Source organism: Microchirus variegatus (genome assembly GCF_963457635.1).
Source record: "Microchirus variegatus genome assembly, chromosome: 12".
NCBI lineage: Eukaryota > Metazoa > Chordata > Actinopteri > Pleuronectiformes > Soleidae > Microchirus > Microchirus variegatus.
In genome coordinates this window covers 17,221,493-17,246,804 of record NC_139813.1, presented here as the reverse complement: position 1 = coordinate 17,246,804, position 25,312 = coordinate 17,221,493, and the positions used below count along the sequence as shown (strand labels likewise).

Genomic DNA, 25,312 nt, shown 5'->3' with positions numbered 1-25,312 from the left:
CATATGGGTTTAACCTCCATCATAAAACCACTCTGTTTTGACTGACTTTTTATTCATTCATTTACTATATTATTGCTATGTCCATTAGCCTTTACATGATGCGACACCTATTCATCCTGGGGGCCAAGAGAAACAATAAAATGAATTCATAATATTATATAACTATATAAAAGGTAAATACAAAGCATAGTTTCACCATGCAAAACACAGACTTTGTGTCTGGATGTGATGGAAACCAAGAGGCTATAAATGTGTTTAGCTTTCTCCTTCCCCTGAACAAACTGAAGAACAGTGAATTAGGTCAAGGGGAAGATGGGGGGTAGATTTCAGTGATCTATTTATGGAATCGTAATTTGGGGTTTGAGGAGAATTGTACACTACAGTGCTGCATAAGCTCAGCGGCGTGCCTTGAATAATTACATGTGTGGGATAACCATGAAGTGTTCTTATCCTTTGTCTTGATTTCTCTCCTCCTGTTCCCCTCCTAGGATGGGCTGGTGAAAGCCAACATGGAGAAATTGACATTCTATGCCCTGTCGGCTCCAGAGAAGCTCGACCGTATCGGAGCTTACCTGTCTGAGAGATTGTCAAGGGATGTGGCCCGACACCGATACGGGTGAGCATCACCTGCCAATCACCAGTCAAAATAGTCTCTACAAAAACATATTTTGTGCAGTATTTATTCTTTCATGCTGAGATGAATTTAAAGTTACAAAGTCATGAAGTAATGCATTAACTGGAGTTTTTTACACAAATATAGTCCAACACAGACTTTTTATATAATCAAGTTCAGTTGGTCTGGACACATTTTCTTTACCAATTTACTCAATGAATTCTGGACCGTTTTCCTCCTTTACACTCAGTCACAACACTAAGTAATTATTTTGTTTTTTTTGCCCGCTCTCTGCAAAGTTGGAGAAGGGTCATCGACAGTGATGTTTCTGTACAGTCTGCGCTTACCTTACACTCCACAGAGGTTTTAGTCTTCCGTGACTCATGATTTTTTACACTCTGTGTGATGATTCTTGGCAGTGCCAACAGCCTGTACAGATTATTACATTTACACTTGGCAGAATCCACCTGCCCGTGCAGTAAGTGAGTCTATAGAGTTTGTCTGTAAAGCTTATCGCAATTTGATCCCTGTAGCTACACGGGGATAGGCATTTAAAAAGTACATCTTTTTCTTTTGTTGTCAAAATGTAAAATACATTTGTCTGCGTCTCTTTTCTCAGGTATGTATGCATAGCCATGGAAGCCTTGGACCAGCTGCTGATGGCCTGCCACTGTCAGAGCATCAACCTGTTTGTGGAGAGCTTCCTGAAGATGGTGCGGAAGCTGCTCGAGTCAGACAAACCCAGCCTACAGATCCTAGGAACCAACTCTGTAAGTGTCCACGATCACACTTACTAACAAAGATAGAGCAGCTCTGTTCGTCCTCCATTATTAACATTTTGCATTTTATTTTAAAAATACCAGCTGCAACACCATGTTGTTGCAGTCAGGGAGAGGTGTGTTGTTTTTTTTAAAAGCATGGACTACATAGACGTAAAGCCTGGTCATACATTTGTATTAAAAATAATAATTTAAAAGTTATATAACGTTGTTTTTCTGATATAATGAGGGCAATACCCACACCCTTGAATTTGAGCTTTTCTGTTTGGTGGACTTAGAGATATTATACAATCAAACATTGATGGGGAGCGGTTACTTCCCTGACACAATGGCACAAAGTAAACGTTATTCAATTTGAGGGGAATGCTGTGTTAATATTTGTGAAAGATCTTGCCAAATTGAGTGGGAATGACAAGCATGCTCTGACGTGGGATGCAGCTATCGGTTGCGTCGTCTGGGTCAGCGGAGGACGCATAACGGAAATCAGATTAGCTGCAGACTATAGCAAAGCTCTGCAGTCATCTACGCGGATTCATGAGACATGAGTCGGGCCTCTCACTCATAATCTTCCTGCTGTCAGTCTCTCTGTCATGCACTCATGCACGAGTATTAAGACAAATGCAAAGCCATACACTGACGCATTCGTGTACATACTCGCAGCTCTGTGCAGTGAGCGTCGCTATGCTGTTCCCCACAATAACTAGCAGAGGAAATTTGCTTTATCTGCTAAATTTAAGTATTCTTTGTGCCTGTTGTTTACTGTGAGGATATTGATTGGGGTTTATTTAACTGCAGTTGTTTAAACACAGACCAATAACACCCTGATCTTCCCCCGTGCTTAGAAATGTACTGTCATTTTCAGTGCTGTGCATTCACTTGTCGACCACCACATCACATCTGCCCTGTGTATACTCTGTGTAGCTCGTGCAAAGCAGACCAGTGTCAGAGAGAGGTGAAATGAGAGGATTAGTGAGTTAATGACAGCAGGAATCAAGCCCCACCAGGCTGTTCTCATGAATACTGCGGAGCCCATTCTCACTCACCAGCATCTGAGATTGTGTTTTGTTGATCTGCAGTTATATTTATGAATGACTCTGTGACAGAAAAGACTTGAGGCAGTGTTTTTTTTTTTTTTTCCCGGCATAGCCTTCTATCTCCACTCTCTGAATTTATACCCTAATGTTGTCTGGGCATTAACTGCCGTAGCAATTTACTGCAGCGGCTGAGCGGCATCACAGGAGCTGTTAAGGGTTCACTTCATTAAATTTGTTCAAGAGTACTTCGTTTAATTGCAAAACCCACTCCAGTGCAGGAAGTTAATTCAACAGAGAGTCCTTTTGATGCTTATTTTCTTCCTACATTTACCCTTTTTTAAAAAAAAAAAAAAAAATCCTCAGTGCAGCATTTTAGTTACAGCACTGATCTTATGCATGTACGTGTAACTGAATGGGGAATTAACGCGCTCTAATTATCATCAGCTTTTCTGAATGATGGACTAATTATTGTGCTAGGTTGTATTATTTCTAACATGATTCCAAGAAAATCTAGTTCATAATTTATTACTTGTAGCGTGGTGTGACGCTAAATGTCAGCATGTTTAAATGGTGACATTTCCTGGCCCAGTGGGAGAGCCCTCCTCTGCTCTGTCCTTTTTTCGTTCTTAATGAGATGTTATGGTGCTACTACAGCTTGAATTGAAGATTTAGAGTTTTTTCATTGAAATTATTATTTAAGAACATTAAGAATAGTAGGAACAGGCTGGTTGCTGTTTTTTCTGAGAAATTTATTTTATTTTTTCACCTCTCAGTTCGTGAAGTTTGCCAACATAGAAGAAGACACCCCATCGTACCACCGCAGCTACGACTTCTTTGTGTCACGCTTCAGTGAGATGTGCCACTCTAGCTACGAGGACCCTGACATCCGTACAAAGTGAGTGGACTGATGTTTCATTATGCCAAAGGCAGGCAGGTTTATGAAGTAGTTGCTGTTTTTAGACTGTATTGTGTTTTTTTTTTAGACCATTGCTGCCTGTGGACATGTCTTTTAAATCTTTTCAAGCAAAGTACAATCTTGTACCATCGTATTTATAATCTTGACAGTTGAATAAACAAACCTTTAATAAACAAAATGATCCATTTATAGATCCACTAAAATAGTTTCTACCGTGTGTCTGTGACTTGTTTCCTCCAGGATCCGCATGGCAGGTATCAAGGGTCTGCAGGGTGTGGTGAGGAAGACCGTGAACGACGAGTTACAGGCCAACATCTGGGACCCTCAGCACATGGACAAGATCGTCCCCTCTCTGCTTTTCAACCTCCAGAGTGGAGAGCGTACAGAGAGGTGAGTGTTCACTAGAAGACTGAAAACTCATTTGGTTCTTTATGTTGGTTGTTAGGCGTAACTTTACTCTTTACTCTAACTTTACTAAACTCTGTTTAGACCTGAATTGAATGTACATCCATTTAGATCCAGTTATCTGAGCCAGAGATTCACTTTTGTAGTGGGTCATGAGCCTTGAAGAAGCTAACATGTTCTGGTGTGCTACAATTTAATAATGAACCAACATATTTTTAACCCTTTAACACCGAGAGGATCAGAGACGACACGATTGCATAAGCGCACTGTGCAATATCGTAATTACCCGACAGTTATCTATGCTATTGGAAAAATTCCAACAGTTCCTGAAAGCTGAGATGTTGCGCTTTAACCTATGGGAAGACGGGGAATCAGAATATTTGTCACCAGAGAGGAGAGATAAAGGTGTATTTGGTGGTGCTCTTGATTTATTGCATTACACAGGTGAAGGTGGTTTTGTTAATGTAATTGCCTCCATTAGTTGAACCTGAAAAACGACTTCCTTCAAAGTGACTGAAACTGAACATTATACATCTTTAAATATATAGAATAAAAGTTAGTGTGCATATATAATGTATCAGTTAAGTAGCTGCTATGTCTGTGATTGACATGAAGAACCAAAATAGCTCAGTGTTGACCTGTCATGCCTCCATCACAGTCAACGTCTCTGGAGCCTACTGCTGCCGTTAGTCTCAGCTGAGGCCATGTTTGTCCTGGTAGTCTAGCCAGCCATCCCACATGTCATTTATCATCTATGTCATGTCTGAGTGAACCCCCCCTGACAAGGGCTCTGCTGCCCTTATGTGCATCCGTTCATCGGTGGACAGAAATCGCTGGCAGATGCGAGAGAATCTAAAGGGATGAAAAGGGAAAGCACCAACATAAATAATGCCTTTTGTGGAGAATTACACCATCATATAGATTGAGGACTCGACCATGCCAGTGAGAGAGTTATTTTCTTGGCAGTGTTTCACATCGAGAAATTAGATTTGATGTCAGTGCAGAGATCTGAGTCTTGTGGAGGCCAGTGAGAAGGAAAAGGAGTGGAAGGAGGATGATAGAAAACGAAAAATAAAGAGGTAAATGGACAGAAAGAGACAGACGGACACATTTCCCAGTAAGCCTCCCTCCTCTCAGTGTGAGTCATGAGGCCTGCCCCTGCTGTGCATCCTCCTCGCACTGAGGAGTTTAGCCAGTCATTACCAGCCACTGCAGTCGGTAAGTACACAGTCAAGTTAAAAACTCAAAGATGGTGCAATTTTCTCTGTTTTTCCAGGCAAGTCTGCCAAAGAGCAAATTCATCTGACTTTTAAAGTAGATGGGAGATGTCACTCTCATTGGTAAATGCACCAAAACACTTTCACAATTGTATTAGGCAACTGAGCACATCAGCACAACCCATTTGTACCAAGTGGCAACAGCATTTATTTCCCCAATTAAATTAGGAAAAAGTGGATTGGGACACGCCCCAAAATACACTTGTGCCATGTGCTTTGGAATGATAATTACCTTCATTTTAATTCACATAAAAAACAGTGGTAAGAAAGTGATAAACGTGAGAGTGACTATGTTGACGTGACACCTAGAATTAACTTTCTCCTTTGAGTTTGTGCTTCGAAATGTGTTCTGTAATATTATTTTCACTAACCCAGAGGAGCCACTGAGAGGCAAGAGGTCACATTTCCTCTACAGCAGCAGGAGCAGGAAAGATAAAAGAGTTAGGCTGTTAATAAATAATGCCATCATTGGTGGACCACCCGAGGCGTGTCATGGCCAAGTTAGAGTTTTTGGTGGAGGTTTTTAACTATGTATGAGGTAAAAAAGAAAGGTCGGATGGACTGCGATGATCCATTTGCACGCGTATCAAAACACGGCGGCACAAACGCAGTCACTTAATGTTTACCGCAGAGAGAAAAGTCACCTCAGGAGTTAAGGCTGCAGTGACACAGCTGTCTGTGTTTTTGTGTAAAACATGAAGCCTTGGTGTTTCTGATTCTGATTCCAAACCCTTGTCTCTTTTCTCCTTCTTCTCCCTTACACCTCTCTGCCCCTCCCAACTTACCCTCCCCTCCCTTCTTCTCTCCTCACTTCCTGTCTGTTTTTTTCCCCCTTTTCCTCTCTGCATCCTCACCTGCATTGCTCCCGACCAGCCGCTCCCCCTCGCCGCTACAGGCGTCGGAGAAAGAGAAGGAAAGCCCGGTGGAGCTGACCGAGCGCTGCTTCAGGGAGCTTCTGGGACGAGCCGCCTATGGCAACATCAAGAATGCTATCACGCCCGTGCTAATGTGAGACAACACTGCAAGATCTTTTATTTACAAGATCTGTTCTCTCTCTTTGTGATCTGTTTGCTTGATGCAGTGATTTCCTTTTGACGCATTGGCTAAACCTGAAGGGATAGTACCTTCCCATGACACTACTGCGGCATTTTTTAGCTCTACCCCAATTTGCCCACGGGGGCACCAAGGTCAATGCAAGGTTGCACAGTTACCTTCGACAAGATGCGAGAACATGGTGTGCTGAGTCAACATTAACAGAAGTAGTGCCTTTATTTTGAGCTCTGCCTTCAAGGTTGTTGTATTATCACAAGTTGCTGTTCTGCTTTTCTATTTCCAACTCACTGATTATTTTATTTTTTATCTCCGTCATCTTTTGTGATGTTCTTATTTACCTGCACTATAGAGGTTAGATTTGGCTGCATTTATCTGTTTATTTATCTTTTAGTGTGTAGCAACATACAGTAAGTCAAAAAGTAAAGGTGAAAATGTTGCTTATGGTCCAAGAAAGAATTTATATTATTATTAACATTAAATTTAATTAAATTCCAATCTAACTGCCTGCAGTCTATCTATTTATCTGGTTAACAATGATTAAAATTCACATCTACAATTTTAGATGTCACTAACTCTATTTATTTATGTAATAATTTATCCAAAGGTCACTGTAGCTGACATTTATGCAGTGTAGTAGCTTCATTTCTTATTTTATAAATACATGATCCTTCCATATTCAGTTTACTGCCAATCTAACCTTCAATTCTTCTTCGCTTGTCAAGAGACCAGCGCATGTCCATCAATCACTGTCCCTGTAGAAGTTTATGCCTCCTCCTCTCCGTCTCTACATACCAAAGGACTTTGCAGTTCAAACACATGTTGACTCTTACTTCTTTTTCTGAGACTTGATATAATTTCCTTTTGATTTTCAACTATGAAAGGAAGCTAATGTACAAATGATTACATTTTAAAACTCCATGTACATTATATTTAAGGAAATAAATATATATATTTGAAAGATAAGTACCCCACTGCTCTCTATCGCTCCTGCTGTGCCGTATGATTACATCCGTTGTTTCATCATCATTCCTCTCCTCCTGCCTGCGTTCCCCCAGGCACTTAGATAACCACTCTCTATGGGAGGGGAAGACCTTCGCGGTGCGTTGCTTCAAAATCATCATGTACTCCATCCAGGTGAGTGAGAAAGATGTGGAAAAACATAACCCTGGAACATGTTGTGTGTGATTTACACAGTGCCATATTTCTGTCTTTGTAAGTGGTTGTTGCATAATTTAGGGAGGGCCTGTCAAAAAAACAATTTGTGCATATTATAGATCCCCACACAGCTGTGGTTCATTTTGGACATGAATGAAAACTGTAAGCTTTTATTTTGCCCCCTGGTTGTATGACTTACTGCGATGTTTTTCTGCCATGTGTGTTTCTTTTTCACTCATTCCTCCTCTGCGTTGCTTCCAGTCTCAGCACTCCCACCTGGTCATCCAGCAGCTTCTCGGTCACCTGGACGCTAACAGCAAGAGCTCGGCCACCGTGCGAGCTGGCATCGTGGAGGTTTTGCTGGAGGCAGCTGCCATCGCAGCCAGTGGGTCTGTTGGTGAGTTATTTTTACACACACTAAGGCATAGTTTGTTGTGTTGTAAATGGCTCAGACATCATAAATAAGATTTATTTTGGGGGGGGTGGTCAACCAGTCGTTTGATAGTACTCTTGTGTTTGTGTGCAGGCCCCACAGTCTTAGAGGTGTTCAACACTCTGCTGCGGCAGCTCCGTCTCAGCGTCGACTACGAGTTGACCGGCTCGTACGACGGCAGCACTAACATCGGCACCAAGATCATCAAAGCTCACGAGGAGAGGCAGCTGCAGGAGGCCGTCATCAGGACCATTGGTGAGTATCCAGGTCATGTGACTGTTTGTGTGACAGAAAGAGGGAGTCAAAGACACCGACTGTATTTGGCCTAAAACAGATTTAATGATTTATGTTCATTTCATTCTCCATGACAGAAAACTATAGACATTATGAAATGTTAGATGGAGGTGATGCTGATGCATTTTTAAGCAGTCAGTGTTGCGTCTACCTATACATCTCCCTGAAAGGAAGTCCGAGAGAAATGGAGCTCTTTGTGATGATTCTACGTACCTTGTCTGTGTTTATGTCCATGCCAGTATATTTACATTTGATTTAATTCAATTCAATTTGTATAACACCAAATCATAACATATACAACATCATGGAGAGCATAGAAACCCAACAGTTCACACAATGAGCAAACACTAGGCATCAGTGGTGAGGAAAAAACTCCCTTTAAGCAGTAAGAAATCTCTGACAGAACCAGACTCAAAGATGTGCCTCGACCGGTTGGGGTGAAAAGAAAAATGTATACATTTTCTTTTCTCCAAATCCTCTTCTTATACATCTGTTTTTCTCTCTCTCTCTCTCTCCATCAGGTTCATTTGCAAACACTTTGCCAACATACCAGCGGTCAGAGGTCATGCTCTTCATTATGGGCAAGATCCCTGTCCCTGGTGTCCACCTCGCACTGCCACCCACTGGCTCAGGGTAAATGTTCCTTACATGTCAAACACTGCATGTAAAACAATTCAGTTTGAAGATTTCTTATTTGTATTTGCTCTTTCATCCCCAGGCCTGAGGGCACCCGGATGATTCAGGTCATGTTACTGAAATCCTTGGTCCAGGTACGTCACATTCATGTAGAAGTAATTAGATAGATAGAGATGGTAACCAGTTATATGTTAATATAAACATGAAATCAAGAGGAAAGAGAAGCTTGAATAATGGCAGGAACAGAGACACTGAGGTAGAGTGGCGCCGCACTGACATAATAGAATAGTGTTTTGTTTATCATGGTGATATCAGTGAAGACGAGAAGTGGTTTTAAGGCAAACTTAAAAGCTCTAATCTGTCTCATCACAGTGTAATTTTATTTGTCTGTGGTCTGAAATGGCTGTTTATGAGCTTTCATTTCTCTGCATGGCTTCACATTTGCCTTTCCATTAAAGGTCCAGTGTTAACATTGGGAAGGTTTATTAGCAGAAATGGAACATACTACCCAGAAGTATGTTTGTATAACTGCTATAAAGTAAAGGTTGTTTGGTTTTTATAGCCTTAGAATATGCGTTTTATTTATAAAGGTAATGGTCGTGCTTGAAAGGATTTTGCCATTCCTATGCCGTCTTGTTTCTATGGTCGATAGACTTAACTGCTCATCGTTATGTCAGGTCACAGCGGGTTTCCAGACCACCAACATGTTGACGGCACTGCCAAGCTCCTTCCTGGAGCCACTGCTGTCCCTCTCTCTCACCGAGGATCCAGAGGTTCGACTGCTGGTGCTGCAGATCCTTCTCAGTCTCATCGACCGGCATGACAACAGGCCAAAGTTCCTCAACATTAGGTATGAGGTTGTGTCTGTAGGAAGGCGCTGGTTTTGTGTCGTGCAGCGTTATACGCTTGAACGATTATCAAAGCACTTTGTTTTCAATTTCTTTTTCTGTTGTGCTCTCTCTGTGCAGCAGCATCTCAGACATCTCGGCACTCAAGCTCAAAGTTGACAAGTGTTCCAGACAAGACAACTTATTCATGAAAAAGGTACGTCTGCAGCCGCAGTCTGTGGATATAAATATGAGAAGTATTTTAGGAACGGTATTCTTTGAATATCAGATTGTAGCATGGCAAATTATTTATATTTATCGAATGTTTCATCCTCATCCTCCACTCACAGCATGGTCAGCAGCTGTACCGACACATTTACCTGGGCTGCAAGGAGCAGAACAGTGGTCGGCAGCACTACGAGTACCTTTTTGCTCTTTTGGGACTTCTGAGCATGGAGCTGGCCAATGAAGAGGTGGTGGTGGACCTCATTCGTCTCACACTAGCATTGCAGGTACTGATGCTTGCACACACTTTCAGATTGTACTCATTAATTAAACTGGTGGCTCTAAACATTGATCACAAATAATCTGGGAGACATAGACACACACAGTCCATGACTCATAAAACCTGGCATTAATGATGTTACAGTGGTTTCTACACATTCAGTTGTTTCACAATGCTCAGTCGTGCCTCTTTGTGTTGCTTGTGCAGGACCTGGCACTGTCGACCGACGAGGCTCTGCCCGTTTATAACCGCTGCGCTATTCACGCCCTCGCCGCTGCCTACCTCAACCTCATCTGCCAGCTCACCACCGTTCCAGCCTTCTGCCAGCACATACACGAGGTCTGGACCTGTTTTTTTTTTTGTTTTTTTTTTTGTGGATTGTATGTGACGGCATACCAAGAATATGTGTTAATAGAAACCACCTCCTCTCGTCTGCTCTGCAGGTAATTGAAGTCAGACAGAAAGAAAGCCCCTACCTTTTGCCTGAGGATGTCTTCATTGACAACCCCAAGTATGTGCCTCCTTTCATCCAATCTGCAGCACTTTTATGTCATATTCGATTTTGTATTTAAATAATCAATACATGGAGTTGCTTTTCTCTTCTATATTATAAGAAAGAAGTAACCACTCGCTCCTTCTCTCTAGGCTGCCTCCCTCCCTCGAGAAGGTGGAAGGGGATGTTTTGTTCCTACAGTCGAAGATTACCGAGGTCCTTGGAGGCAGTGGTTACAACACAGAGAGACTGGCTACACCTTATGTCCCACAGTACACGGGTAAAGAACTTATGTAATATTAGCTGTAGCTCAGTAAAGGATGGGTTTTTGATTTATGTGCCTCATAATCATGAAAGTATTTAAATCCACTTTAAATAATCCATGGAAGGTAGTTCATCAGAGTTGACTCTGTTCCAGCTCTACTGTGTTTCACCCCATCTTTTTTTTGTGAAGAGGTTTCATTTGAACACAAGTAAATCTGAGCTCTCTTTGCAGATGAGGACCGTCTCTCCAAGAGAAAGAGCATTGGTGAAACAATCTCACTCCAAGTGGAGGTGGAGTCCAGAAACAGTCCAGAGAAGGAAGAGGTAAAGACATCAACACATTTGTATACATTTAAATCTATATTTTGCTGTATAAAGGTGGAAATCACTAGAGTTTTTCACCTGTCAGTATATTTGATAACATTTTTCTTTCTCTGATCTGCAGAGGACACCGGCAGAGGAGATCACATTCGAGACCTTAAAAAATGCCATAGGTAGTAATGGTTCTTGTTTGATTTGAACAGACCCCAATGAAACAGTAATGACTTACCCAGAAAATGAGTGAAAATGAGTGTAATTAAAATGTTGTTTCTGCCTGTCTCTAGTGGACAGTGTGGGTATGGAGGAGCTGGAGAGGGAGCGGAGAAGACAAGTGGTGGAGAAGTTTCAGAAAGCCCCCTTTGAGGAAATAGCTGCCCATTGTGGTGCCAGGGTACGTCAAATAAACATTTCTTACTTTCAAATAGTTATTGTGAACAGTTTTCTTGTGTTTCATGTTCTTGCCACTGCCTAATACAATGTATTCTATCCCTTGTAGGCCACTCAGTTGCAGAGTAAACTAAATCAGATCTTTGAAATTACAATCAGGTAAGAGACTGTGCTTTTACGACGTTTGAATAATTTGTTTACATTTGTTTTGTAAAGGCTAGTACTGTCACTCACTACGTTTACATGCTCAGTTTAATCGAGCTAAGGCCTTAGTCTGACTAAGACAGGCAATCGGACAACTTACCGAGTATACATGCAGAGGAGAAAATCTAATTATTGGCTGTGTACAGCTAACTCCGCCTCCATAGGTCGTGCTGTAGCTCTCTATATGCTAGTGCGAATTGTATTGAAGTTTCCTTTACGTCACAGAAAAACAAACGTTGCTGTGCATGTTATCGTGTTACAAATTAGACCAATCATCTATCGTGGTTGCTGTGTAAAACGTCGATGTATGATTTCCGACAACAGTCATGCAGTTAATACGTCGTTTATAGGTTGTAAGACTCCAGTCCGACTAAGTGTATACATGCAGGTGTAATCGGACTATGACTCACATTATCCAGGTTGGTTAGTCCGACTAAGACTAGCTTGATTTCAGTCGGACTAACTTGTTTATATGACGTTAAGAGAACCAAATTATTGTCTTAGTCCGACTAAAATGAGACTTTTAACACGCATGTGAACTCACTGACTGATGGCAGTGATACTAAATACGTGATGATGCTGTTATCGATGACGAGGATGTTTCCTCTTCACATTCAGACCCCCGCCCAGTCCGTCTGGAACCATCACGTCAGGTTACGGCCAAACTCAGAGTCGATCTGTGCCCATCTATGAGATGAAATTCCCCGACCTGTGTGTCTATTAAAAACCGCAAAGAAAGTCGTCGCCCCAACGACGGTGGTTTGTGTTGTACAGGAAGAGAGAGACGCCGATCACTTCACACAAGGGATGTAAGGGAACAACTACAGTTGAAGCCAAGCCACTTTTGTTTTCACTCTGTTTTTAATTATCCTAGCCATCTGAAATGACAATTCCTTTGCTCTGTGACAGCAGCCAACACAAGCAGGCGTATGTTTGTGAAATCAGCAGTAAAAACAAAGTTTATTTTGATTAAATGTTTTCCCTTCAGTTCTCCTTAAATGTCTGTTAAAAAAAACAAAAAACTCCACTGGCTGGAGTTTTGTGTCAGACTTTACCAAGAACTGTGAAGGAAAAATTGTTGTTGTGACAGACTGAACTTTAGAATAAATGAAATGAGTTGCATGCTCTGTAACTGGACCTGTTTTAAAAAGCACTGCTAACTATTATGTCCCTTACAGGGTGCCATACTTCCGTAATTAACAAAAAATAGATTGACCAATCATTCTTGCTTTCTCATGACATTTTTATATGTAATCAACTGTCACGTTTTCTTTCGGTCAGGAAGAGAGTATTTGAACGAGACACATTTTAATTTAATTTTATCGTATTGTCGTACGTGTTCCTACTTCCAATGTTACTCGTTTAACTTCAGTGTTAACGCTTTTATCGTTTTTTTTTCGTTAGTGTTAGCCAAAGTGCTTTTTTCTTTAACAATGGGCATATATATATATATATTTCCTGCACCTACTTTTACATATGTTTTTGGTTTTTTTTTAATTTTAGTTGTGGTTTAAAGGAACGATAACTGCTGCCTGTGTGCTATCCTCCAAAGTGAGTGTGCCTTATCGGTGACTCAAGTTCCAAGACACGCAAACACACAAACACTGCGCCACAGAAGAGTTTACCAGATTAAAACACTAGGAAAAATAACTAAGGATTCTTTATTTTTGTTTTCCTTCTCATAGAAATGTGTATATACAGAGAAATATATAAATCTTTAAGCTGATGTACAGAGTAGGGACGTTCTTGTTTGTGTATATATCGTTGTATATGAATTGTAATTTTAGACTGCCACTACACTGACGAGTGTCGTATATGGAGGGAGGAAAGCTACTTAGTTTGTATTCAGATACTTTTTCTAAAAATCTCACACGAATAATCAACACGTGAAATTATAATATTTGTGAAAGTAACAGTAACAGTTACGCTAGTAAGGTATTAACGAGCCCATCTCATACAATTGATCTGATTTAAAAGTTATTTTCAATGTCATTGCTATCCGGAATTTTGGAGACTTGTTTTGCTGCCATTACACCCCCCCCAAAGTCCTGATGGAATTAGTTTGCGTTAATTGTTTGTTTTTCCACCGCTAGCTGTGGATCTGTTTTCCGTCAGCGAAAATAAAAAGTGCATCTGAAAGCCATTTTGTGTGTCCGCAAGCGCGCACACTCGCAGGTATTAAAATAAACGATGTATAATGGCAATAACGTGGCACTAGCCTGACTGATAGGGCCCGACTATAGGTAGCAGATCCTTTTTGTGTGTGATTTGTGTGTCGTGTACTTTTTCGATGGTTCAGTTTTGTGAAATCGTAAGGGACCGTGTCTCCCTCCTGCTCCCCGTGCTTCTTGTGAAATTGACTGCATCAGATGTGGCACGTGTTCCAGCCATCTTGTTAAACATGGATGATGGTGTATTTTCCAGATTGTCAGTTTGGTGTAGTTCCAATTCTTTCTTCTTATTTTTTCGTTTACACTTTAGTGTCCACTGTGTGTATCTTCATGTCCGCACATGCCTGCGTATCGTTGTCTGTTCACGTTTACCCCGTCTGTGTTTGTGTGAGTGAGTGTTACATGTATGTGTGTGTGTCTTTATCCTCATGATCTCAGACCAAACTCAGACACAGTTTACACCTTTTGTCCAGTCGCTCTTTCCTCAGCATTGACGAAGAACAAGCCTAAACCTTCCAGTGACACGTAACGTAAAATGTAACAAAAAAACTAATTCTCAGCATCTTGCAGCTCCAACAGTGAAGACCCCGTAAATGTGTCGGTCCGCTCATTGTCATCATCACTGTGTGTGTGTTTGTGCGTGTGTGTGTAAAATGAACCGAGAGTAATCCATCCTTACTTTTTGACACGCGACATTGTCTGGTTAATAGATCTGTTTACAGTGTAGTGCTATAGGTCAAATCTATTCCTTCTGTGAACTTTGCACTTTAAAAACTGGATTACCTAGGGACAAAGGCAGCTTTTACATGGAGAAAATGCCTTATGAGTGTCATACCTGACCCCGCATGCTAGTGATGTTGCTGTGTTGTACAATAAAATTGTCTGTAACCATAAATGATTTGAGTAAGACTATTTTGGTTCTTTTTCTGCAAGGCTGAAAGCCCTGACCCTATTATCTAACAATACTCACATTTATGTTCTTCCTCGTAAATGACATCATCTAATATCTAACGGGTGTTTTTATTTTTTGTTTACCATGTCTACACAATAGCCCCCCCCCCCTTTTTTTTGCAGGTCACATGAAACCAGCTGGACAATTATTAAGTGTTTTCCAAACTTTAAAGGGTACTTTTTATAGCTTATTCCTCCCAATTAACCTGGTGTCCTAATGAACATGTCTGTGACATGCTTTGGTCAAAATACCATAAGGATGAAGCACCACAGCAGTTCAATCACCCTGCCAAAACAGCCCTGTTCATAACGCTCTGTTTAGTAGTATCTCTCTTTAAAAAAAAAAAAAAAAAAAGTAAAATGAAACTTAAGGGACAGGAAATCAGCCACAGAGGCTACTGGGAGCTAACAGCAGTTAGCATTTGGAAAAGTAGTAGGCACATTGCCATCATATATAACATGTATCCACTGGACAGGTAAATCCTCTGAGGCTGGAAGTTTGTGTAGAACTCTGTGCTGCACTGTTTCCCTGAAGTTTCGTTTTACTTTTTTTTAAGGTGGACCTTTAAGGTGGACCTAAAGAGATACTACTAAACAGAGCGTTCTGAACAGGGCTGTTTTGTCAGGTTGATTGAACTGCTGTGGTGCTTCATCCTTATGGTATTTTGACCAAAGCATGTCACAGACATGTTCATTAGGACACCAGGGAACTAGTTTAACTTGGAGAAATAGGGTATAATATGTCTCCTTTAAGTGGATCTGCCACAGAGTGATAGAACAATATACCATATTCTCACTGATCAGGATTAAAAGCGATTGTGATAAGTGAGTCGTGGGGAATTTCTATTATTGTGTTAATCGCAAATGAAGAAAAACATCAATATTTCACGAGTGACTTGAAAATTATCATCAGCATACAATCATTTTATTCATATTGATGCAGGCGTCACCTATCATTGCTTGTGTATGCACATTTTTTGATTATTTATATCTATAGAAAGCTTTCAAGTCAACACCAAGCAGATCCAGGCAGTCACAGGCAGTCTTTTTTTTTTGTATTTATTTTTATCTTTATTTGAGGTTTTATTGGGACAAACCTTTGGCCCAGACGAGACATTCAAAAAACATGCAAGAGACGGCAACAATAGTAAAATAAATTAAAACATTAACATGCAACCACTTCTTCAGCGACTCCCCCCGATCCCCCCCCACCTCGCCCCACACTGCCTTCCTTCTCCGCCCCCTGTTCACTCCGGTATTCTCTGCTGCGCATCCTTCAACATAATGTTCCTGAAGAGCGAGGCCAGCTGCCCCTTAGGTCTGGCCTGTAACTGCCTCATAAAGCTGCCGCTGCGTTTCGAGGTGGGCGGGTTCCCCCATCTGAAGTGACTCATGCGGTAGCTCCCGTCTTTCCGATCGTGCGGGCTCAGCACGACTTGCGCCTTGGAGTTGACCTTTGGCCTCTGGCTTTGCTGAGCCCCTTTGGCTTCGTCCACGTAGCTGCGCAACTGCCTGCGAATCTGAGGGAGAAAAGTGTCCTCAGCGGAGCCCCCTTCCTCCTGGGAAGAGGCGAAGACTTTGATAGGCCGGCGTTTGCGGCCTGAGGGCTTCCCCCAGCGGAAATGCTCCATTGAATAAGAGCGTCGGTCGTCGCCGTGGGCTTTAAGGCCCGAGTCTGTTAACTTGTCTTCAGAGGAGGTCAGGGTGGCCAGGATGATGCCCAATAAGAAGTCGTCGTCTTCGTCTTCAGACGTCGTCTTCATGGCCAGGGCGTTTTGCTCCGGTGGTTCGGCGCGGACTTTGGGCATGCACAGGTGAATGCAGTCCTGCGGTGGAAGAGATCAACAGTAGCATTTTTAATCTGAGTGTTTTAATCACCTGCAGCAAGAGGAGATGATTTAATGCACTCTAAACAGCTGCTGCTCTTATTGACCTCCGCCCAGGAAGTAGTATATGTTTTGTTTGTTTGTCTGTCTGTTAACAACATAACTCGAAAAGTCACCAACGGATTTGGATGAAATTTTCAGGAAATGTCCACAATGGGACCAGAAACAAGTGATTCAATTTTGGGCGTGATCCGTGGGGGTGGGGAGTTGAGCTGCCTTGGCGGAGGTCTGCGCTCTCCGAGTGCTTTTCTTTTCTAGTTATATCATTTATTGCTGCCATTTTATACAGTTTGTGTACCATGCTACATTTTGTCGTGGAAGCACAATGACAATACAACTTCCTTATGTCCTTATTTATCACTTTGAAGCTTATTTACGATCACAGTTTACCGACGACACGCAAGTGTACTTACACCAAACTCCAATGTAATCTTTTTTTAAACCGACATTTGTATCAGAAAAGCAACGGACTCCTTTTCTGTCGATGGATCAATAGTCGAACAGGGTCCTTTCTGCGTGGCGTTTGCATGTTCTCCACGTGTGTGCCTGGCTTTTCTCCGGCTTCCTTCCACAGTCCAAAAACAGAATGCAATATGGAGATGAGGTAATTGCTCTAAATTGACTGCATGTGTGAGTCTGAGCGTGGACGGTTGTTTGTTTCTATGTCCCTGTGATGGACTGACGACCTGTCTGGGGCGCCCTATGTCAGCTGGGATCATGTGGAGGATAAAGTGGTAGAAGATGGATGGATAGATATAATGTGATTAATCTAATCCAGGGTTGTCAAACTCATTTTCTCTGAGGGCCACATCAGCATAATGGTTACCCTCATTCGGCCAGATGCAACTGTCGTACAGAATAAATGTAACTAAATGTAACCAAATATAATGTTAAATACAGGTAACTACTCTGTAACATATTGCTAAATAACTTTCTGTATTTATTTTATTCAATTTCACTCGTCACATGACGCATATACAATGATACACTGCGATCTAGTGGCGGTGCCGTCACTTTGCGGGTAACACAATCGCCTTGCATTGTGGGAAATGTACTTTATGGTCAACGCATGCCTTAAAGCAGCATAGACCTATTTTAACACAGATTTTTAAGACCAATTAATCACTCGGGGGCCACAGGAAATGACATGGCGGGCCACATCTGGCCCCCGGAGCCTTGAGTTTGACACTTGTCTAATCTAAAACGGTAAAGCAGCTTTTAGCGGGGTTACGCAACGAAACACATCTGCTTCCAATTGCAAACATGTACATATCCTCGACATGAAGGCATAGTTTGGCCAGTTATCATGAAAAAACGCATTCCGTGTTTTTTCCCCTTAAATGTTTAACATAATACGAATTTACTAATGAGTTGACTTTTTTTTTTTTTTTAAATGATAATTACATAGCACTTTTCAAAGCACAGTGTGCTCTCCTAAAAACAGTGGGATGCAAGCAGTAAAATGAAAAACAATAAAAGCATGGATATTCTTGCATTTTCTCGGTTTTTCCTCAAACACAGTGATGGCAGCTACAGAAAAAGAAGTAAACAGAGAGCACCACACAGAGGTCAGGGTGAAGACACCTTTTTTTTTTGTTGACTTACCAGGAGCTTTCTTTCGCTGCTCAGGTTGTTGCAGATGGAGCTGTTCCAGCACACTGAGCCACACCCGGGCACGCACGCGTACACCGTCACCACCACCAGCATCCACCGTAGACACACCATCTTCAGCCTGCAGTGGATGAGCAGAACAACCGTGAAGGCTCAGACATTCACTGTATTGAACCCTGAGCTGTGACAGAAACACACAGTTTCATGTGACTCCTCCACAGCCGAGTGTCAGCAGCAAATGTGTGAGCCAAAATTCAAATCATAAACATTCCTCCTTCAACCCCCCCCACCACCCCAAAAAAGAAAAATCACAGGAATCAACACAGATGGTTTTGGTTTCCACACATAAAAAATACAGTGAAAATGTGACTCTCTCTCTCTCTCTCTCTCTGCAGACACACTTGATGGTTTGCAGCTTTTCAAGTTTATTTGTACAGCACTCTCGATACACAGGGCAACTCAAAGTGCTGCACAAAGGCATAGAAACGCACGAGGGAAATCACGGGAATAAAAAACAAGCAAGGCGTTAAAATCGGCGGTCGAATAAAAAGGCATTAAAATCACACAAGAGATACGAGAGGAGGTGGGAGAAGAGAGATTCAGAGGAGCTTATAGAGTTTGAAGTGTAAAATATCATATAGTCGTTGACTTCTTTTTGGGTGCAACTGAAGAAAGTCTTTAGCTTCACTGCACCGATCTGTGTTTTTAAAATCCAGGTTAAAATCTTCTGCACTTTACATTCTTTGAATAATTTGAGAGTTTTACGCAACATTTTGGGTTAACCTTGTTCTTTTATCACTCCGGGCTCTTGAGTTGTCCTTGTGTTATGAAATGCGCTTTACTAATAAAGCTGACGGACATACCATAGTAAGGCCAAGGCCCTTTTACCTTGGCCTGCATTTGGGGGCGAAATGAATCTGTGGTATGTCCGTCATTAAAGCACGCGAATGTGAAATGTGAAATAAACATTAAGCTGTAAATTTTACAGCTTGACCTTCTCGTGAAAGGTTGTTTTGCAAACACCTGCTCCTTCGCCGCCGTAAAAAAAAAAGCAGACTTAAGATAAAAATAACCGAAGCTTCGACGAAACCAGTTTGCAAAAAGACAAAGTTTCAATCAAAACACTATTATTTCAAACGATATATGAAAAACGTTCTTCTATTAAAAGGAATAACGCAGGTTTTTGTGTGATTCTATGAGGCACAACCACCATTTCACATCGTTCTCCAGCTGGAAGCTGAAGTTTCCTCCCTGCACCAAACTCCATAGAAAAATCATTAAATAATGTCAATGACACACAGGAGCTGTAAACCCACTGCTGCCTCTGTCAGTGAGTCCAATCGTGTTACCGTGTGACTTTAGCGTCTCAATTCATTTGTTCAGATTTACCCGAGCGACACAAACCGATTAAACGAGGCAGTCGCGCAGACCCGCTGACCTTTGTCCGGGGTCAGCTAAAAAAACTTTGATTTTCTCAATGGAGTTTGGTGCGGGAGAGTGAGCCCTTTTATTTTGAAGTGTCCCCTGTAATTAGGGAGAGCAAACGCCTGTTGCTAAGCCTTGTTAATGGACACAAAAGCACCCTCAGCGAGGTCAGTCAGTCCCTGTCTTCACACAGTCCTACAGTTTTACGAAACGGTTTTAAATCAGCGCTTGAATTGAATGCTGTAACCTTGTGAATCGTTGGGGGGGGGTGGATGACGAAAGGTAACCTTTTATTCTGGGTCGCTCAGGGACACAAACCCCATCATGATGACTGAAGTAACTGAGGAATCCGCTCCGTCCACCTCCACCTCCACCTCCACCTCTTTTGTTCAAAAAAGAAGGTCTATAGGTTTGAAAGGTCAACGAAGGGAGATGGCAGTTATTGTGTCTTTGTTGTGGGCCCCAAGTGGCGAGCAAACATAGCCTCGCATTCTGCCTCAAGGACGATTTAACTAGAGCACACGTCACGACGGCCGCAAAAAAACGCACACAAAAGGAGGACGCGTTGGTGTGGTGTCCAACGCATTTCAGAGCCTTCAGGGAGGACATGGCATCATATTTGTTAGTTTGGCTTTTTAAGTCAATGAATCATTCACATAATGTTTTATTTTCCCTCAACTTTATCTTGATTTCTTTTACGTTCGTGAATAAAACTCTCCCACGTCGAGTGACTCACTCAGAGATATGTGTTTTAGAAGCACAGAACAGAGAGCAAATCAACTTTAACGTCAATATCTCCTGTCGGGGAAGGAATAACAGCGTTGCTCCAAACTTTTCTGATAAAACGTCTCACAGAGGGAAATTGCATGTTCTCAGCCTCCGTTATTCTACAGAGCGACTCCTTGGTGGGCCGTTGTCTTTGGTAACTCTTGACTATACTCTCTTCACCCACAGCATGACTCACTCAGCTGCACACTCTGCTCTCCACAGACACACACTCTGTGAAGGGAAGACTGAGGGCTGCTGCAGTTGAATCCAAACACAAACCTCAATACGCACTATTTATTTGCAGGTTTGTTTTGGAACTTGTAGATAAACGGACACAAATTCCACCCAAAACAAAAAAAAATCAAAAAATACCTCCTGACACAATCATGTTGCTATTATTTAAAAAAAGTCATAAAAAAAGGTGAGAAAAAAGTGAATTTGTACAGAAAAAACAACTAAAACAGACCAAAAAAACAACATGAAAGCAACATTTTTACCTTTTCCAAACTGCACTCGTTTCCTCCCTTCTTGCTTCTCTCCCTGCGTTTGCCCACAGATCTTCTTCTATCTTCTTCTTCTCGGTGATCCCTCTCCTCCTCCTTCTTCTCCCTCTCGCTGCTGCTGCTGCTGCTGCTGCCTCTGTGATGAAATGTTCAGTCGGAGAGGGTCTGCTTGCCGCTTCCTTGGAGAAGAAAAAGCTCTTTATATAGCCACGTGAAAGATGAAGCTGAGACTCTCTAGACCTCAGGGTGTGATTGAGGTTAGGGGTCTCCTGCTCCTCTCTGTGTAGGTGTGTGTGTGTGTGTGGTGTGTGTTTATGTGTGTGTGTGTGTTGTTTGTGAATGGCCGGTGTAAAGGCCACCCACACACTCTTTTTAACACTGCGCTCAATGGAGCGGCTCACGTCAGCAGACAACAGGTAAAAAGCATTTAATGAAGTAGTTGTTGACTTGATGCTCTCCTCTTCCTGCTGCTTTTGGGTGTAGAATTAAAAAAGTTAAACTCCTCTTTTTTGGACTTTGTGTGTGTGTGTGTGTGTGTGTGTGTAGTCCTCATGTGTTTACACACTAATAAAAGCAATTGGTGTTCATCAGTGGACTCTTGTCAATCCCTGCTTTAAATCCCTCAAAGGCCACTCACTAATCACTGGCATCTTAACACCCGCAGCAACAAAAAAGGCTGAAGAGCCACAGCCGAGCATGTAAAATCAATTTGACTGATTGGATCGTTTTTTTCCGCCGCTTTTCGTCTACAAGGTGGGCTCGAAAAAAAAACAAAAAAAAAACAGCCCAGTCCTCTGTGGAAACCTCATTTGGAGGATCTGACTCACTGGCTGGACGTCATGATTACACCTCGACACACACACACACACACACAAGTGAGTTTTGTGAAGGTTCAGTCTATTGAAAGGGAGTCCTTTTACCTATTCATTGCCCACAACATACACATTATTATATTCAGCCGTGGCTGTGTATATAGAGGTTTTCAAGGAGAACAAGGATGGACAGTGAAGTATAGATGGTTTATAGGAGATTATGTGTGCTTCCTGTGCATAACACCAATCAGTCGGTTTTATTGCTTTATATTGTTGTTGTTTTTTTTTGTCCTCCTCGGTTTCTAAGAATGATTCCAATTTTCAGTAGAAAAAGATCACTTTTGTATAAATTATACAGAAAGTATACGTGACCATGATTGGTGCTGTCAAGTACCTTCATAACACGAGATTATTTCATGCAGTTAGATTCAGTGGACTCATTTTCACAAACTTCCATATGTTATACTTTTACATATATATATGCATATATGTGTATTTGCTCTTGCTTGCTTCGTGTGCAGTCGCTTTTGCTTTTATTGTTCATTTGCTTTTATTACTTTTGACATTCATGGCCACTGGAGCCGAAACATTTAATCGATTACTAAATCAACCGTCAACTATTTTAATAATCGATTAATCGGTTAGAAGCTTTTATCATGATTAAAACAAGATTTCTGATTGTTTTAGCTTCTTAAAGGTGCCATATGTAAGAATGTGGCCAAAAACGGTTACTACACTCAGATTCAAAAATACACAAAACGTTTTTTTTTTTACATTTTCTGACATCGAGAAAATAATCGACAGATTAATCGATTACAACAATAATCTTTAGTTTCTTCTATCTGTGTTAAAGAACTTTGAATTTGACTTTGAAGAAGAACAAGTGTTGGCTCTTTTTGCCATCGAGTTGTCTTTGTTTTCTGTCCCTTTGTTTCCCATTCTTTGCTTCGCTTTGTTGTCAAAGCACTTTTTTTAAAAAAATAAAGAAAATCAAAGTGTTCTATAAGACTATGAAATCCTGACACAGGACACAAAGTCAACAAAAACACAATGTTCTTAATTAATATCTGAAAGGATTCACTGTTCCTCACTATTTGGGCAACACACCATAGCAGACATTGTCGTTTATCGGCACTACTTGGCATTTACACACACGCACGCGCACACACACACACACACACACACACACACACACACACACACACACACACACACACACACACACACACACACACACACACACACACACACACACACACACACACACACACACACACACACACACACACACACACACAAACATGTGTTGAATGCTTTTGAAAGTAGCACCAGATACTGTGAATAAGCTCCAGTTCCTCAGGCAACACACAAATCAAATTGTCCATAGCCAATTCTCCCCCCACCCCTGGACAGCACAAAGCCACAGCTTGCCTGTGGCTCATGTGACCTACGCTCGGCACAAAGACCGCTCACAGATACAGATGAGAACGCGGCATGTGACCCCCTGACCCAGTGCTCATGCTCGGCTTCTCAGGTGACAGCAGATGCCAAGGAAAGATTGGATGAAGCCCATTTCGAGACGCAATTGTTGGCGACCCCGGACACTTGGCAGCCCGTGGCCACAGGTCCCGTAAAACATGTCCGTCACGGAAGCATGACGGCAGCAGCGGTTTAAGCGTTTACAGCCGCTGAGAAAGAAAGAAAGAAACGATATGAATGTATGGCATTGATAGTGTTACGTGACTGTAAAACCATTAACGTTGTGACTGTAGATTACATTTTCTTTGTGCGACATTGTCACATGGTGATCATTCCAGAACATGATGTCAGAACCGTGCTCTGCCAGCTTTATAACAGGAAGGCAACAGGGCCTGACGGGGCGGCGCCTGCTGCATTAAGACACTGCTCTAACGAACTAACACCTGTGCTCAACCTCCATTTTTTAAACTCTCAATTGTGCCAGTCAGCGATGCCCACACCAGTCCCCAAGAAAAATAACATATGAAAGTTCTTGATAGACTGCTATGCAAACATCTGTCCAGCATTACGCTTGACCCCTACCAATTTGCCTACAGAGCCAACAGAAGTGTGGATGTCCCTGTGTGCGCTGCATCCTCCAACACCTCCACATAGGCTCGTATTCTTTTTCTAAAACAAACAACAACAACAACAACAACAACAAATTGGCAGCCGTGTCTCTACGGTGAGGTTCCTATACATCAGCCGAACACCCCCCCCCCCCCCCCCCCAGGGTTGCGTTTTATCACCTCTTCCTGTACTCTGTGTTCACACATTTTTGTCTTCGTTCACGCTCGAACGCCGTCTTGTTATTTAAGTTTGCGGACGACACACCCGCGGTAGGCCTGATTACCAAAAACATCGGAAACGTTTACCGCCGTGAACTAGAGGCGCTAGTAAGGCGGCGTGAGAACAACAACCTCACACTTAAACATCTGTTAAACAAAGGAGCTTGATGCACTTCTTACTGTAACATGACGCTGCTGGGTACGGTCCTTCCTGTGTGTATTTTCTTTTGTACATTATTGTCTTGTATTATTTATTGCGGTGTATGTGGCAGTTGTGTTGTGCTGCATTGTGACATGGCAATACATTTCTTGAATCTTGAATAAAAAAAACATGGGTACTGCGGTAACAGACTTGGGTTTTGTTTTACGCTGTATTTTATTTACACTCTTAGAAATAAAAGTGCCAAGTAGAGCCATATAAGATTCTTCGGCTTGTCCTCATAGGAAAACCCTTTTTGGCTCCAAGTAGAACCCTTATATATAATATAAAGGTTCCACCAAGAACCCTTTTAAAGGGGTTTTAAAGGGTTCTCTGGATCAAAATGGTACCATTAGTGTTACCAAGAACACTTTCCTTGGGAGAGGGTTTTTCAGAAGCAAATGGTTCCAGGTAGAACCTCAGCCCTTGTAGAAGGACCCTTTTGGAACCCTTATTTCTAAGAGTGTATGTACAAGCTAATACCCAGTGTGGGCCCCTTTAGGCAAGGCCCTTAATGCTTCTTGCCCAGATATGGGCCGGGTTGCGCCAGGAAGGGCATCCGGTGTAAAAGAAATCTCTGCCAAAAGAAAATGTGGGGATAGAGAATGTACATTTGGATTGGCTCCAGTGACGCGCGACCCTCGTAAGAAGGATAAATGCGGTAGAAAATGTGCCGAGGGAGTTCAGCCACGTGATCGCCCTCTATGTTTACCTTCCTCCGGAGGTATAGAGGCAACATCTTGAAGCCGTTATATTTATTTCTGGTGACTTCAATAACTCTGCCCTGGCTGCTTTTCACCAGGTTGTTAACATTAGCATACAGAGTCACCACCCTCCCCATACTGGGAAAGTCAGAGCACAACCTGGTGTACGTACAGCCCCAGTACACCCTCCTGGTCCAAAGGCACACTGTCACCACTCGCTCCATCAAGAGATGGAATCCTGAAGCAGAGGAGGCCCCTGAGAGACTGTTTTGATACCACAGATTTGGATGGTGTTGATGGGTGAGTATGTTGAGGACATAGAGGGGATGACTCACTATCTCAAGTTCTGCGCACACGTGGTCGCCCCCACCAAGACTGTT

General features: G+C 42.1%; 2 protein-coding genes across 2 annotated transcripts; one reads left to right on the top strand and one right to left on the bottom strand.

The window, feature by feature from the left end:
• Positions 1–488: 488 nt before the first annotated feature.
• efr3bb (EFR3 homolog Bb) lies at positions 489–12,598 on the top strand. Its single transcript, XM_083899018.1, has 21 exons — positions 489–616; positions 1,233–1,383; positions 3,200–3,321; positions 3,583–3,732; positions 5,898–6,032; positions 7,133–7,211; positions 7,494–7,629; positions 7,759–7,920; positions 8,481–8,592; positions 8,678–8,729; positions 9,273–9,445; positions 9,564–9,639; positions 9,773–9,934; positions 10,135–10,266; positions 10,371–10,438; positions 10,573–10,700; positions 10,917–11,008; positions 11,130–11,178; positions 11,290–11,396; positions 11,502–11,551; positions 12,215–12,598. The coding sequence occupies exons 1-21, from the start codon at positions 510–512 to the stop codon at positions 12,318–12,320; spliced, it is 2,349 nt and encodes a 782-aa protein (XP_083755144.1). The 5' UTR covers positions 489–509; the 3' UTR covers positions 12,321–12,598.
• A 3,367-nt stretch (positions 12,599–15,965) lies between these two features.
• LOC310934759 (pro-opiomelanocortin-like) lies at positions 15,966–25,069 on the bottom strand (the record flags this gene model as incomplete). The annotated part of the gene is made up of 3 exons (XM_083898555.1): positions 15,966–16,544; positions 18,210–18,336; positions 24,840–25,069. The coding sequence occupies 3 exons, from the start codon at positions 25,067–25,069 to the stop codon at positions 15,966–15,968; spliced, it is 936 nt and encodes a 311-aa protein (XP_083754681.1).
• Positions 25,070–25,312: the final 243 nt, after the last annotated feature.